At 40.2% G+C, this 16875-nt stretch overlaps 1 protein-coding gene across 4 annotated transcripts in view; it reads left to right on the top strand.

Moving 5' to 3' along the window:
* LOC147880662 (UBQ, helicase-c and DEAD-like helicase domain-containing protein) overlaps nt 1-4344 on the top strand; it is a 150614-nt gene extending 146270 nt beyond the window's left edge. For all 4 annotated transcript variants that reach the window (XM_087370748.1, XM_087370749.1, XM_087370747.1 and 1 more), the window contains 4 exons: nt 2573-2668; nt 2864-2926; nt 3046-3503; nt 3804-4344. In XM_087370748.1, the coding sequence (XP_087226874.1) occupies nt 2573-2668; nt 2864-2926; nt 3046-3114 (228 nt within the window). In that variant the 3' untranslated portion in view covers nt 3115-3503; nt 3804-4344. The remainder of the gene's footprint in view (nt 1-2572; nt 2669-2863; nt 2927-3045; nt 3504-3803) is intronic.
* The last annotated feature ends 12531 nt before the right edge of the window (nt 4345-16875 follow it).

Raw genomic sequence — 16875 nt, 5'->3', positions numbered from 1 at the left:
GACTGACTCCCAGGTGTATGTTGTCACTGTTGGGTGGCCCTCTTTCTGGTCTCTCATGTGTCGCAGTGTAGAAGATCAGATCTGTCAGTGTAGGTCTCTGAGAAACCCCCTAAGTCAGACAAGAGAGTGCAATTGCAATTCCACACTGCCATCTTCAATGTTCTCATTCCATGAGTCAGACACCGTCGTGTTGCGTACTTCCCTTCTTCCATTTCTTCCCTATATGCCCTCTCTCGGATGATCAATTCCACATCTCTGTATGCAGACCATTTTCCCGCCTGTTGAGCTGCCGTCACACGTACCATTGCCTCCCTCCGATGCTCCTACTGTAGGGGTGTGAGAGTACAGGCAGGGAGATATGCTCCTGCTTGGTGACTTCAATTCACACACATGAGATAGACAGGTGGGCTTGCTTGACTTTGCATCTAATTCCCTCATAGTACCGGAGCTAGATACAGTAGTACTTGGGATAGTGAGACACTCAGCAGATGCACTACATGTGACAGAGTATGGGCGACATCTACTTCTGTTGGGGACTGTCCATGATTTGATCATATATAACGGTCTCTAGAGATGGTCATCATTTGGCGGGCTCACTTGTTTCCCACATGGCGGGGGGACAAGTACAGTGGACTACCTGCTGGGTCCCTTAGCCTTTGCCTCACGGGATACATGACTTTCGTGTGCCTCCTTGCGCATTGAGTTTTGACCACTCATATTTAGCCTTTTGTGTTTCTGCTACTATGCTAGTCACAGGGAGGGCCCCTCCCATGCCCACAGATCCACTTTGACCATGCCCTTGATCCAGTCTATGTGCGTCACTTAGCCCTTTTGTCCCTACTCTGAGATAATCTTGACCTCGTCTATGCCTCAGACACCCTTGTCTTAGTGGTACAAGATGTTGCCACCAGATACTTCCCCACGACTCGATTAGCACATATGTTAACTAGGAAGATGCGTCAGAATCCTTGGTTCGACAATAAGTGCAGAGAGATGAGACCTCATTTCACACATGAGAGATCCTTAGGTGATCTGACATCACTTCAGGCACAGTGGATCTCACGACGATTGACATGTCGTAAGAGGTGGGCTTTCCTCACATACATGATGGATGATGTGATTAGATCCTTTTGAGGGAAAGATTCTACCATTGGGTGGGGCTTCTATCGGAGGGGAAGATGCCCATTCCCATCACAGATCCAGATGTTTGGCACACATATGCATGCTCTTTCTACGATGCCCGATGCAGGCAATACTTGATATGTTCTCTATGCTACTGGTCATTTGTTCACTACACAGAATGTAAGGTCATTTCTTCACTGCACAGAATGCACAGTATGTGCGGTCCACGATTGGTCATTTGTTCACTGCACTCCGTTGGCTCCATGATTAGAGAGCACAGGATCATGAGAAACTACAGACTAAGCACTTTGCACATGGATAGGAGGTCCTGGCTCTGTGGCTCTAGCACGGATGTTGATTATGCTATATGCGACGGTTTTGTACCTACTTTGAGCACTACCACATTGTACCGATCCACACAGTAGGAGACCCCATGGACACTGGCAACTAACGCACTTATAATTGGCCACACTTTGGCCAAGATTTATGGATCGATACTAGAGAGGGAGATCAACGGCCACACAAAGGTTCATGGATAGTAGGCTCTAGGGTAGGAGATAGCACTCCACACTAGACCACATCTTCACTCTAAGGGCTATCATTGAGGAGGCGAGGTCGAGACGCGAGAAAGTCTACGCTTTCTTTGTAGACTTAGGCCTTTGAGACGGTCCCACGATCCCGCCTAATATAGGAGGCTATAGGAGATGCAGATTCTAGAGATTATGATTTGGGGGGTGATGAGCCTATACAAGTTCGTCAGAGGGAGAGTTCGTGCTCCAAGAGGCCTATCGGATTGGGTTGAGAGCACGATCGAGGTGAAGCAAGGAAGCCCACTTTCACCGACTCTCTGCGGGCTCTACGTTCATGAGATCACATCCTTTATAGACCTTCTAGGAGATGAGGGATCACTATTGGCTCACCTGATGATACAGATACTACTATATGTGGATGACAAAGTCCTCATATCATCTTCAACAGAGGGACCGCAAAGACATCTGGCGGCCCTAGAGGTGTTTTGCAGAGAGAGAGACTTGACAATTAAAGTTGGGAAGACCAAGGTTATGATCTTCAACACCTCACGAGCAGTGCTTCAGTGACATACCTTCACTTACCGCGCAGTTAAAGTTGGGAAGACCAAGATTATTTGCATGCCTATGTTTGGATGTTGCGATCCTTTCAGGGGATGGATTTCCAGCTGCGTAAAATATCATACTTGAAGGAACTTGCTTTCTGATTTTTTGTATTGCAAATTGCAATGTCTATTTCATCATTTGTTTCTAGCTTTAAAGTTCCTATGCTTTTGGTAGTCCTTTCATCAGAAAAGTTAGCCAGATGGGTTAAGGAAACCTGTGCATTACTTCTACAGGGAGATCAGAAGACTAACTTTTCGCTATAGTATAAATTTGGGATTAATTTTGTCAGTATGTCTAACTGATTGATACATTTTCAGGCACAGCCTTTATTTGCAGAATTGTTACAGGCTGCTGTAGAACTGCTTGTTTCCTGTGAATGTACAGTCGATGTGGGTTGCCCAAATTGTGTCCAAGTAAGTTACCTGCAGAAAGAGTTTCTCAGTATCTTCTGCCTGATGTATTTCTTTCCGAAATTTGGAAAACATGGCTTCTGCTTCTGTAAGTGTGTTCTCCTGAGGAATCAGAATTGTCATTGTACGGTATTACAAGTCTCCCCTGTTGGAACCGATTCGGTGACATTTGGATTAGCATCCTTTTTTCCTTTGCAGTATTTAGCATGCGGCGAATACAATGAGGTTTTAAACAAGAAGGCTGCTATAATTATTCTTCAGGTAAGAAGGTCATGAAGAATTATTTGGTGAAAGCATGTTCAGAATTTGAAATGGTCGCTGGGTCCTTAACCAATTAAAAGTATAGTGCATCTTCGATTTGATGATTTCCTTGAGAACAGGGTGTTATTGATGCTGAGGAGTCCTACCGCCAAGCAAAATATTATGCTGCTTCAGAGCAGGCTACATGATTTCTAAAAGAAAACACTCATTTCAGCAATTGAATAGTTGGACAAAGAGGTCGAGTACTACAAGAAATGAAAGAAATTTCTCCATCGGTTGCCATTCATAGATATGACGTCGAAGTTGTCATTTGCTTGAGAAGTAGGAATGGGCATGTTATTCCAGTTGAGCAGTCTAAAAGCACAGATGAACATGGAAATTTTCCAATTGGAGATATCACTAGCACCGTAGATTGTCCTGCCATAGATTCTTCCTAACCTCTAGAAACTATAGGAAATCAGTTACGGGAAAAGCAGTGGTTACAGAGCTCGGTATCTGAAGGCCCATTGGAGAAATGAAAGCTATCGTCTCCGATGTCCAAGTCAGAATAAGGAAAAGTTCAGCATTTAAAACATGGGTAAAGCTTGCTTTCTCAAACTCGTGCAAATTTCCGATTTTCTACTTTTTAATCATGATGATGATATCATTAACAATTTGGTCTGTTTTTATTTGGAATGGTGGACCCGAATAAGGGAACAAATTGCTACGAGAATGATGTTGGTGATTGGATGTCTGTTTTGGAAGACGTTCATTTGAAGATCAGTCAGAAATTATATTACCAATGAGAATGTCAGAGTTTTGTCTGTAATACTGAAACCACTTAAGGCAATCGGGAATCAGATTTGTAAATTTGACAAGAATGTCGCCTGTCTTGCAGATTGTCTTTGAAAGTGAAGAAATGTTCCATCCTTTCAAACTTGATTTGGAAGAACGTATGATAAACTCCGTTGCAGTTCATAGCAAGAGTGGGGGCCCTGGGCCACAATGAGATTTGCTAATAATTTCAGAAAGATAAATTCAAGCACAGTTGTCAATGTTTCTTTAGTATTATAAGAGTACAGATTTGAATTGGCAAGACCTGTCAGATGGGGTACCCATTGGATCATTGTTATAACCAATTGTCACTTGCTTGTCACCAATGTCCAATGTTTTAAGAATTCCATGGTGGCACATGCCCATAATGATCAAGATATATCTCTTGCAAAGGTACGTATCCCATGGATTGCCCCACATTCAAAAAAAAGATTATCTTTCTCATCATCATAACATAGCTGAGGGTAGCTCTCAACCATGCACCAAAGCATCCGCTCATTGCCAGGTAAGGACTTAGACAAATCACATATAGAGCCCTTTAAATCCTCCCATTCTAGTGGAGAAAGAGGGGGAAGCATCGGAACAGAATCATCAATGTCCCCTATATCCATGGTGTAACAGCAAATCAATTTTATTATCTCATTGTCTTGCTCTTTTTGAGGCACGCAAATACTAGAGAAGAGATGTCAACCCTCAAGGCTTTTAAGTCATCAAATAAGTTCAGGATACGTGCATGATCAAACGAGGAGCTAGTCACACCCACAACACATGACAAATGGAAATGTTTACAAATTTCTATGAAACGTACTACCAATTTAGTCCAATACTTAATAGAAGTCTTTTTCGAGAAAAAAATAAAAAATAAAAAATATTAGTCCAATACTTGATTGGGAATCGAAAACTAGCCCCCATCTCCATTCTAACCTCTTCCAGTGACCTATTCCTTTCCATGAGATTATTCAACAACTTAACTAGGTTCTTCAGATGTCTCAAGTTTTTAAAAGCCTACAATGCAATGGTATTGCATTTTTCTTTGGGATGCCAAGCCCTTGCATTTGTTTTGGCATAATATATTCTACCATTGGTTCAACAGAGCTTCACAATGTCTCAAGGATCCACTGAAGAAAATGTATGGGCTCACACACCAATATTGATCATCAAAACATGCGTACTAGGATCTAACCCTGAACACAGTCCAAACATAATCAAAAAAATAGAATAGAAAGCAACAAGCGACTCTCCTTGTAGCCACCCCCAAGCACATGGGCTAGAGATCAGACTCGCACAAGCCCATGCTCTTAGTTCTAGCATCCCATACCACAAGAAACTATTCCCAAGGAACCATCAGCACAGCATCTCATGATCCCCCATGTAGAGGGTAAGAGTCTAGGCTCAAGATCTAGACCAAACCATCTAGTGGTATGTAAACATTGAATACCAACACAATAGCCTTGGCCTCTCTTATAGAGAAAAGCATCCCACTTTATGGAAAGCATGTTGGCTAAATATAGAAAATTGGTCCTTTGCTAATGTTTGAGTCCTCTAGTCTAGCTTTAACTTACTTCCATTAATCCTAGGGCTCCCTAACTTTTGAAGTAAATCCGCTAATCCGAGGATTAGCATCTAGGAACATAACATTCTTCCCCTCTTTTAAGCATTTACTCTTATATCAAATTGGGAAATTTCTTTTGCAAAACTAGCAATCGACTCTCAAGTTGAGTCCTCCTTAGGCTTGTCCTAGCACTTCTTGTAGTTTGTTGTCAGAGAACCCAAAAAGCACTTCTTTCAAGTGAAACAAGATTCTTTGTAGCCCCTAGCATTTCTTTCAGTCTACCGTCAGAGGAGAACCCAAAAAGCATCATGTCCTCATTGGGTTCATGGTAATTCCACAATGAAATCCATGAAAATACTCTCCCATTTGCTTTTAGGAATGTCTAAAGAATGCAAGAACCGTCATGTCTTGAGGTGTTATGCCTTATTTCCTTTGACATTGCTAGCACTTTAGCACATAATCAATACTATTAGCATTCATCTTAGGCGAGTAAAACGTCTGTCTTACTAAGGCATAGGTTTGCTAATTCTAGGATGACCAGTGGTTGGAATTTCATGACATCATATAAAATTTTCCTCTTGACCTCTGCATCATTGAAACACAAATCTTTCAATTTCCGAACAACAAGCCATTTTGAATGTGGAACTGACTACCAGCTATTTGTCTTGGTCTATTTGTGTGGAGCTCCCTATCTAGACTTGCTATCAATACTGATCAAAATTATTATTGGTCCTACATAGCTCCTCTCAGGGAATAATAAAGCTTAGCTCCCATCTCGGTAAATCTCGAGTCTTGGTCTATTTGTGTACATAGTCCTCTCAGGGAATAGTAAAGCTTAGCTCCTATCTTGGTAAAACTCAAAGATTTACCTCATTGATTGATTGAACTTGACCTCTCCTCCAAAGTGTCAACCAGGTATTGTTGGCCATGACTTGGTTCGAATGCTCTTGGTGTCATTCCAGGGACTGCGTCACTTTGCTTGTAAGGCCAATTTTCTTTGGAGGGGTTTAGATGGTTTGGCAAACACTAGAGCCAAGGTTTCTTGGAAAACCCTTATTGTCCCCACTAGGGAAGGAGGCTTTAATATCATAGACCCAAAAGCAGAGCTCTTTTATGCAAGATGGTGGTCAAAGGACTTGTGCCAAGATTGGAACCTTGGAAGTATTTTTTCATTCGATGCATACAGTCTCGATCTCCTTCCACAAGGGGAGATTGGATACATAGTACAAGGTGGATCTTCACTTCATCCCTTCTCAAGGCCCCCCTTTCCCTCTTATGGCTGCCATCATGAAACCCTGGGCCAGCTTTAAGGGTACTCTCGAAAAAATGCCCCCAACCTCTTGAGGAGAGATTGATAGGTAGTCTATCATGTTGAATGATAGCATACTTGATGAGGATGGCAAATCCTTGGGTTTTTCTTCTTACATGTAGTGGTCTAGATGGAAGAGAGGTCTTGCTTCCTTGGTGGGTTCCTAGAATTGGTTTTTCTTCTTACGTGTAGTGGTCTAGATGGAAGAGAGGTCTTGCTTCCTTGGTGGGTTCCTAGAATGATTTCAAAATACTTTGAGATTAACAACAATCACAACTAGTAAGCCACCTTAGAGGAAGTGTAGGGAGGATTCAATAGGTAGATGCTGCTATAACTTTGGATTGGATAATCCCTAGAGATAGATATCATTCTTATGCTACTTGGCTGGGAACCTTTATGAGATCAGGAATCCGTCATAGACTTTAACGTTCAGATAGAGATGCTCTAGTCTTTGATGTTGATTCTGGGGGCAGACTATCCAGATGTTCGGATAATATACTTATGCATTTTTCTTTTCAGCCTATCACGGCTATAGACTATGGAAGCAGAGTTTCTTGGATTCAAGATGGTATCGAAACCCTAACCTAGATTACATTCCCTTGGGCTCTTGAAGACTTTGGATTAATGGAGGGATTCCAATCAAGTATTTGTAGTGGGATCTGGAAGAATGGGAATGGATTGATGCAGAACATCGAGAGAAGAGCCTCCCCTTCTTTTATTACACAATGAGCGATGCTAGGATATATCAGCTCATCTTGAGAGGTTAGAGGCCGACCAAAAGCTTCATTTGCAGAATTTTTAAAATTTTGTAGACTTGAACAAATATTTTTGGAAGCGGCTTTGAAAAAACCCCGCTCAGGAACGGAAAGATCACTCTTTTAACTGTCTATGCATGGAGAAATTGTTGTGAACCAGTGGAAGTCGAGGTTTGGCACAATTTCTTCTTGTGCTCGTTGTCTTTCTGTTGAGGAGTCTATTGAGCCTTGTCTTTGGGACTGTAGATAGGCACGGATTATTTGAAAAAGGATTGCTAAGCTATTGAGCACTTTTACACACTCTACTTTCTATATGACTTGATCAGTATCTTGTCTTTCCCTTTCTTTACAGGTTCTATACGAGAGACATGACCTCTCTTGGGCTCTATAAATTCGACGACATGTAGTTGAGTCATGTTCCTTAGATGTTGTCTTGATACTTCCACACAAACCTACACGTGCATCAATTGATACATCTTCGCAGATTTTGGCAAGCATATTAGCATAGCAGATTTGGAGGTCTAGATGTTCGACGGTTCCCAGGTTCATCCCACTTACACCTTAGCCACTATCTAGATAGACATATTACATACTTTGATGGCCATATGGGTGAGGATGCAAGGGTCTCGCGGGCAGCCTCCACCAAGAGGGTTGTATTTCTTAGGGGATGGAGTGGCTCCCCTTTCTTCTCTGAGTCAAGCACTGGATTGACATGGCATTTCCAGCCTCAACCGTGGTTGTTTCATTACTCCGAACTAGTTTATTATTGATCTTGTTAGGGTGTGTTTCACATATGGCATGATGCCGTTTCTCCCTTGAGTTTTCTCGGGGAGGGTCTCTTATACTTAATAAAAGATTTTTTTTGAAAAAAAAAACATTTGTTCAAGCTACCCTTTCGATATCTAATCTCATGTCAAAATCGTGCATCAATTCAGCCCACCATGCTTCCTTCCCCTCAACTAAGGCCTACCACATAAATATTTAATAGACTATAGTCTTGGCCATCCATCAATACAACAAACTTGGCTCTGTATAGATAATATATCCAAGTTTTCAATGTGCATAATATTCATTTTCCTAAATAGGACATCAAACCCGAGTGTCATCTAGTTTTTTACTCTCAAAAGCTATAGGTGGTCCTCCTAGAATAAGGTTGTGCCTACTACGAAATCATTAGCATCAACGTTGATCACAAAAGTTTGGCTAGGATCCGGTAAAGCCAATATAGGTGTTGCTACTTGAGAATCTGAAAAGCCTCATCAAGCTTATCTTCCAAGGGATAGAGCTATTGGACCTACGGACGCTCATCAATTGAACGGTTAGCTTTGGATAATCCCTCACTAACTTCAAAAGAAAGACTCTTAGACACCGTCTAATATAACTCCTCACACCTTAGCATCACTAACACAATGTGGAGATGCTCGTTGAGAGAATGGGTTGTATGCCATGATATCATCTAAGAATACGACTACAAATTTTCCCAAATATTCACGAAAGATATCATTCATCATCTGCTAGAAGGTCACAGGGGCATTCGTTAGTCTAAAAGGCAATACGAAGGACTCATAATGGTCATGCCTGATTCGGAATCGTGTCTTAAGACATCTTCCTCAGCTATGTGTATTTGGTGATAGCTAATACAAAGGTCAATCTTTGTAAAATAGGTGGATCCCTACATCCTATCAATTAAAATCATCCGCTCTAGGAAGGGGATATCAGTTATTGATTGTAACTTTATTCAACTTTTTGGACCTCACACATATTGTCCAACTTCCTTAGTTCTTACACATTCTCCGACCATGTGCTTCTTGTGCTTTGATAGCACTGGAGTAGCCCAAGGAGATTTTATTTTCTTGTTTTTCCCCAAGCATAGATATTGTGACAATTGCCGAGATATCTCATCTTCTTCCATTTGGCTCATCCTATAAGGCACCATGCTTACAGGTTGAGCTCCAGAAACTACTGATGATCTACTGATCTAGAAGACAACTGCTAAATGAAGGTCTTGACGAATTTGATTATAGCTTCCACACCTGAGATCTCTCAAATGAAAAGGAGAGCGCTTTTGGTTGCATTGATGCATGGATGGTGGCAAGTACACTTCTCCTTTCATCCCTTTTCCGATGCATTGAAAATACAAATGGCAAAAAGAATGTTCAAAGACAAAGTGTTAGCTTGGTGGCGTGAATTGAAGGAGGAGCCAAAGATAAGTGGTCAAGGAAGAGTTCCTTCAAGCTGAAGATGAGTTTGATCTCATTGCTAATTTTATGAAGTTAAATATGGAAAGATACCTACCTGTAGAGGTTTAGGGACCTACAATCCAAAGGCTCATCTATGTGGATTCTTCATAAATGGTTTGGCAGAGGAACACAAGCTATAGGTCAAGAACCACCAAAATAAAAACCTCAACGATGCAATTAGTCACTCAAAAATCTATGATGACACTATGGCTAATGGGGGCTCCTCACAAAAAACTCAACCTTGAGCAAAAGAAAATTATGTAGAACAGGCACGTCCGTCCTCCTAGGGCTATGCAAACTCAAGTCTCAAGTCCTTCACACACTCTAGCAAAGGCATCTGCAAAGCAAGCTATGCAAACCAGAAGGCAATTGCTTCCTTTGTAGACAAAAGGGGCATATGTGGATGTAGGGTCTGAAGATGAAGGAAAGAAAAATAATGCTACATTGATCAAGGTCAAAGGTAACATTATCTCTTCCATTCATACTACAGCCTTATGTTCCAAAGTTGATCTCATTGCCCTCCTTTCCATGAGGCTCTTCAAGTGGAGGCATGGTGGTTGTAGGTTCTTCAAGCATGAGGTTCCCTTCAGCCATGGGTAGGAGAGTAAGAGAGGGTTTCCATAATAAAAAGGAGGGGAAATTCCAGCAGTAGATGAGAGAACAAGAGAGAGAGGGCAAGAGGGGGTTTATACTTCAACAAACGACCTCTTTCAACAACCCAAGCATCTACAGGCACCTGCAAACTGCTTTACCTAGTTTGTTGCCCAATGAATTCATTACAACAGTTTAACTCTCTTTTTCATAACAACCAGCACTTCAAACTTGCACTCTTTCATTTGCAGATAGTTTTTGTATTCCCTCCCCTCTGCAGGTTTAATAACCCTATGGGGTTTTCTCACATAATTTGATGCAAAAGTTCTCTACATCATGCTTCATAGAATGTAATTAATTTCACCTCATGAATTTTAGCATCTCTGCAAACACATTGCACTACCATAATACATACCTAGCACCATTCGGAAACATACCTTGCATCTATTTCACTGGTGTTGAGGCTGGTCTGATATCAACTATTGCATCCCCACTAAGATCTAACCCTAAACATAGTCCAAACACAGTCAACAAAACAGAGTAGAAATATGCAGGCAACTCACCTCCTAGACACCATGAGCATAAGGGCTAGAGATAGACTCCCACAAGCCTATGCTAATAGCTCTAGCATCCCAAACCACTAGAACCCATTCCCAAGTAATACTCGGCAAAGCATCTTGTGATCCACCATGTAGGGGCAAGATTCTAGGCTTAAGATCTAGAGGAAACCATCTAGTTGTGTGTACACATTAAATATCAACAAAATAGCCTTGGCCACTCTTATAAAGTAGAGCATCCCGCTTTATGGAAAGCCTCTTGGCTAAATATAGCCAATTGGCCCTTTGCAAATGTTGAAGTCCTCTTTTTTCACGTTAGCCTACTTCCCTTTATCCTAGGCCCCCCTACTATGTTGCTTTTATGACAACTTAGTAACAATATCGAGTTTGTCATATGTTATGACACAACTTGTTATCAAGTTCGGTCATAGTTTTTTTCTTTTTGAAAGTTTTTCGGAAAGTAAAAAAAGATAACTTGGAGATGTAGCACCAAAAATGATAGTGCCTCCATGAAATAGGTTGATTGCATCAAAACGTACTTGAGTCAAATGTTGGTGAAGAGTCTCGCTTGAGCTTGTTGGAGTTTCTGATTGTTGGCCTTGACTATTGTCAAATCGAAACTTGTTCCGCCGTCTGATACTTGGCTTTGTTGTTTGAGGGAACGGCTCCAGAGACTCCTTAGCACCGTTGCAACTCTTTGGCTTGTCCAGGTTGCATTGGGTACTCTGTGGCGACCCTCTTAGACTTCAATCTTGTTACTTCGTTTGTCACGGCCCGTCTTGGTCATGTACCTACTATTGTCAGAAACGCCTGTCGAAGCATTGTCGGTTTGGAGCACCGTCTTCTTGACGTTGGGCCTCCTTGTTTGTTTCACCAGTTCGAGTGGTGCAATCGTCTTGTGATTCCTTGTTGCTTCTTTGATGGCAGAGTGAACCAATTTGACTATCAGCTCCTGTTATGTCATTGTAGATGATTTGTTGTTGATGTAGTAGTCAGACTGCGACTGCTGAGTTCCTTTTGCTAGTGCTACGCTTACTTGTGAGGCACACTTGTTCGTTGTCTTTGCCTGTAGTTCTTCACGGATTGTTCCCTTGTTGCTTTGTATTGACAACTTTTTGTATCATCGACTGCTTGTGGCTTTGTGTAGGAAAGGCGTTGTACCATGTCCGGATACGTTTCAGCTACAATACTCCATCTTTCTGAGCTCGAACATGTAGTAGGATCGCCAAATGTGTTGTAGGTGAACACAACCAAGAACACTTCTATACTTTCATGCATAGAACATAGTCAAAACTTTAGAACTACCTATACAGGAAGAATTGAGTCGGAACAGAAAGAGACTATGAAAGGTCGCACAGTTCTGCACCGTAACCCGAATTTTGGTTCATCCCACATCGCCAGTTTTGCTTACCAAAAATGGCCCACTGTACATAGATTTTCAAAGGCAAAAACTGTATTCACTACTACATGCAAAAACTTTCTATATCATTTTTTGCCTTGTTTCAAGATCCATCTTGAGGCTTGCAACAGCCATTACAACAGTCCACCACAGCCCTGTAATGGTCGTATTGATAACATCATTGCAAAGACAAATCCCAAGGTAGTGATCTGTCCAAAACTATTATAGCTTCCTTTTCACCCAATAGATAACATATGAGGGATGATGACTAATTAGGGTGGTGACCAGGTGGTAAAACACCCCTCAAGAGTCCCCAAAAGACTAGATGATGACTCTCTTGTTAAGAGAAGTCGTGAATGTGGAAGAGACTCATCATTTTTTGCCTTGTTTCAAGATCCATCTTGAGGCTTGCAACAGCCATTACAACAGTCCACCCACAGCTCGGTAATGGTCGTATTGATAACATCATTGCAAAGACAAATCCCAAGGTAGTGAACTTTCCAATAGATAACATATGAGGGATGATGACTAATTAGGGTGGTGACCAAGTGGTAAAACACCCCTCAAGAGTCCCCAAAAGACTAGATGATGACTCTATTGTTAAGAGAAGTCGTGAATGTGGAAGAGACGCGGTGAACGTGGGAGATACTATACAAAGAGAGGAAAGAATGAAGGAGAGGAGAGGAAATCACCACCGCTTACCAGGTTATATCCATAACCCTATTATGCACTTCATATAGTGTCTTATATTATGGGACATTTCCTATCCTACCACTCTATGCGTACACATTGCCACTTGGCATAGACATTCCCCGTATAATGTACATAGTGCATTATACGTCCCTAACACCCCTTATTAAATTGCACTTTATAGAATCATGGTAAAGTGTAAAAGAAATTGTTGTGGGACAAAATTTATAAATTTTAATGTTGTTGTGAGTATGTTTTCAAAATCTAGAGTAAAACTGGAAATTCTTTAAATAATTTTTCAAAATCTAGAGTTAAAATTGAAAACCTTTAAAGAGTTTTTCATCCATGCTACCCCCCTTGAGTTGCAAAATATTTTTGTAGACTCTAATGACACCTCAAGTTTTGGTAACTCTAAACCTTATGAGAATTCGTCAAATCTCAATGGCTTTCACAAAATGTATGCCACTTGTTTATTGGTGGGATGATATATTAGATCAAATCAACTTCTCCAAAATAATGTTTTCTCGAATGAAGTAGTTATGCACATCTATATGCTTGGTGTTGGCATGAAAAACAAGGTTCTCATATTGTCAAACATATTTTCAAATTAAATGGGAGTTGGACCCCTATAAACAAGCTTAATTATGATAAGAGCCTATCGAACCATTCAACCTCATGAGTATCTTTCCTTGGATGAATTGATGATGGACCTCTATGTGCATAGTGTTAGCATGAAAAGAGGGTGCCTAGTGCTACTCATGTTGTCAAAGTAAAATTGAAGCTGGATCCCACCTCTAGAAGGGCTCTAGAAACATACCTCCTCACAAATTGCATTTGCACTAGCATAGTACTTAAGTTCCATTTAGAACAACCATTATAGTTATCTTGCTTTGCTATGAAACGTTGTGGGATAAAGTGAGAATGCAAAACCACTGGTAGAGCTTCTATCATCAATGATACCAACCGAATTAGCATCTATGAATAGTGATAATGGAAGTTCTATCTAGGTGTCATACTTCAAGTCAAAGACAAATGGTCCTTTTCACACATCTAACTACATTGCATTTTATATGAAAATGAATGCATGAAGATAACTTGTTGGGTTGCTACATATACTTGTTGTGTACACCAATAGCATAGCAAATATTATTTTCATTTTGGCAAAGTAGATGAGACTGCCTATAGGTTGGTAATACTAGCTCCGATCTATGTTAGGAAAAATTAACTAGAACATTTTTTGAGTCAAGCTTACCCAAGGCATGTGAGGAGGTTGACTATTGGAGGTACTTCGGTGATAGGGGTGAGATGCTTTTACTCATTAATTATGACACAACTTTATAAGAACCTTGTGTTTTGTCATGAGTTATGATACAAGTGGTTATTATTATCGAGTTATATCATTATTTTTTGACTGTTAAAAAAAGAGAGGTGATGCAATTTGATGCTATTATCGAGTTGTGTCATAAGAAAGATCTTTCATGTTCATTTTCTTTAAAAATATTTCTACCACCATTGAGGATGGCATTCTAGGGTAATTTTGGGGACATAAAATATTTCTTGCAATCCAAACAAAAAAAGAGATGTGTTTTGAAGACGACAGCCATATATTAAATATGAAAAACGAGCTATCTATATCTAGTCCATTTTAAAAAGTTACATTACATAAATTTGTACTCTCTATAGGAACGATTGGTTTTGGAGATAGACCTATGAAAAATATTTTCTAGACAATCAATGATGATGGAATCTTAAGGTGATTTTGTAGATGTAAAATACTTCTTGCAATCCAAATAAAAAGATATGTGTTTTGATGAAGACATTCATGTGTAGTTAAGCATGAAAATCTAACTAAATGTATTTAGTCTACTTTAAAAAGTTTCATTACATGAATTTGCACTCTCTTATAGAATCAATTATTTTTAGAGATATACTTATGAAAAATAAAGTAACTTTTAAAAAGTGGCCAATAGTCTAAATATTTTGAATGCAATCTATTTTTGATAACCCATGCAAGGTTCTCACTTCATCCACAATATTGTTAAAATATACCTAGACACATCTGCCTATGCAACCTATTCCACCAAAATAAGGAGCCTACGAGAGCTCTGGTTTTGCATGATAGTGTGTATTGGTGCATGATGGAACCAATAATATTAGCCTACCTAGACTTTCTTTTGAGTTCATAAAATTATGGAGGAGAATCTATAAATAAAGATAGGTGGAGCATATATACGTGAGTAGAGGTTCAATACATAGATCCCATGCAGGAGGTCCAATATGTAGATACAAGCTTAGAAATATAATGAAAACACTAGAATGGATGCATTCAAGAACTCATGGACTATGGAAATCAAGATGTCAATGGCATGGAGCCAAGGTTAATATAATTTTCCATTAAGTGAGAAGATCACATGCATCGTTCTAGTGACTTCTTTTCAAGAACCACCTTCAAAGCATTACAAAGTAGAAGATGGGTAGTGATTTCATGTTTTGTGTATTAGATATAGAAGATCGAATTTAACGAGACAATGTGCTAGAGTGCAATAACGTGCAAATTGTGTTGAGCTATACATCGAGAATAAGAACTTTTTACTTTGAGCTCCAAATTGAGTTATGATGGTTCCAAGATGATGCATGACACCTCACACACAAATTGCTGTGCTAGATCTTAGATAGAGGCAATAATTCTAGAGAGAGAGCGTGATGGATCTTGTATAAATACCAATAAGGAACTTTCTAAAGCTCTTGCATAAATACCCCATGAACTTTCTAAGGTGCTTGTATAAATACCACAAGAACTAAAGTCCACACTCATGTTCAATGAGTGTTCAACTCACTTTTCATGTACTTACAATTATCTTTCAAGTGACCATGATTTCTTTCATGCATGGATCGGACTCCATCTATTGCCACCACAGATGCAGATACATAGCAAGAGTTCAATAATGATCATGCAGTTATTTGCTGGAATGAAATCACATCTCTAGCCGCATGTAGAGATACATGCCACAGTACATTTAGTTCTTCATGTGGTTGATGCTTTCACCTCTAATACAGAGTGCATCATATCCTTGAACACAATTTACATGAGCAGTTCAAATTAGCAAATCAGTCTTTAGGTTATTCCAGCATCGACTTAGTCATGCCACATTGCAGCACCCTTGGATCCAGTTATCACCACCAGCTCTTTCAATTAGCAAATTGTTTCTCAGCACCTATGACTATAGTATCTAGTCCTTACATTATGTAGATTAGTGGTTGGATCCATGACTTCAGATTGGTCCCTTCATCAACATTCGGCACCTCATATGCTTTAGGGACATCTTATGCATTTTCAGTGATACTTTAGGCTTTTAGGCCTTTGTACTATCAGCTCCACCTTGAGCCTACAATAGAGGCTACATCCCATGCCGATGGATGTTTAGCCATGCTGAAATCAGACGACCTTCAACTCATGACAGTTGAGCATATAGGTTTGATAGGTTGCCGTACCTTGTCAATTTTACTGGCCTCTTCATCAGCACTACAGTGTATCACACTTGCACCTTCGGCCCTAGATTTTCAACCCCTAGATCACTCTGTCCACAGTGACCATGCGGTCTTCTTTGATCCCGCATCATTCAACAGAGATTGTAGTTCTACTGCAACATACCTCTACCATTGATGTCAATTCTTATCCACAATGACTTATGACATGTTCAATCTTGACATGTTTAGCATGCAGCCATACACACAATCATCTTTCAATCGACTAGTCTTTGATCTAGGTGGACTTTACTTTCTGCATATTTCCTTTCTCTTCCCTTCGGCCTATCTTCTAGGTTTTATTCCCAAAGGCAAAGGATGACTCACAACTTAAGAGGGGGAAATGCACATTATGTACAAGATCGTAAGTTGTACTCATTATACATGTTTCTTCCATCATTGTGCTTACCCACGCACCTACAACTCTGATTTCTTTTAAGTGTTGGATGCTATTGCATGCACACAAAAAAATCCACAAAAAAGGTTTTGTAGATGCACCTCTACTTACCTAGTGCAAT

This window comes from Dipteris shenzhenensis, chromosome 32, assembly GCF_047967505.1.
Source record: "Dipteris shenzhenensis isolate YYH24624 ecotype China chromosome 32, Dip_SZ_1.0, whole genome shotgun sequence".
NCBI classification, from domain to species: Eukaryota; Viridiplantae; Streptophyta; class Polypodiopsida; order Gleicheniales; family Dipteridaceae; genus Dipteris; species Dipteris shenzhenensis.
This window is presented reverse-complemented; position numbering and strand designations above follow the sequence as displayed.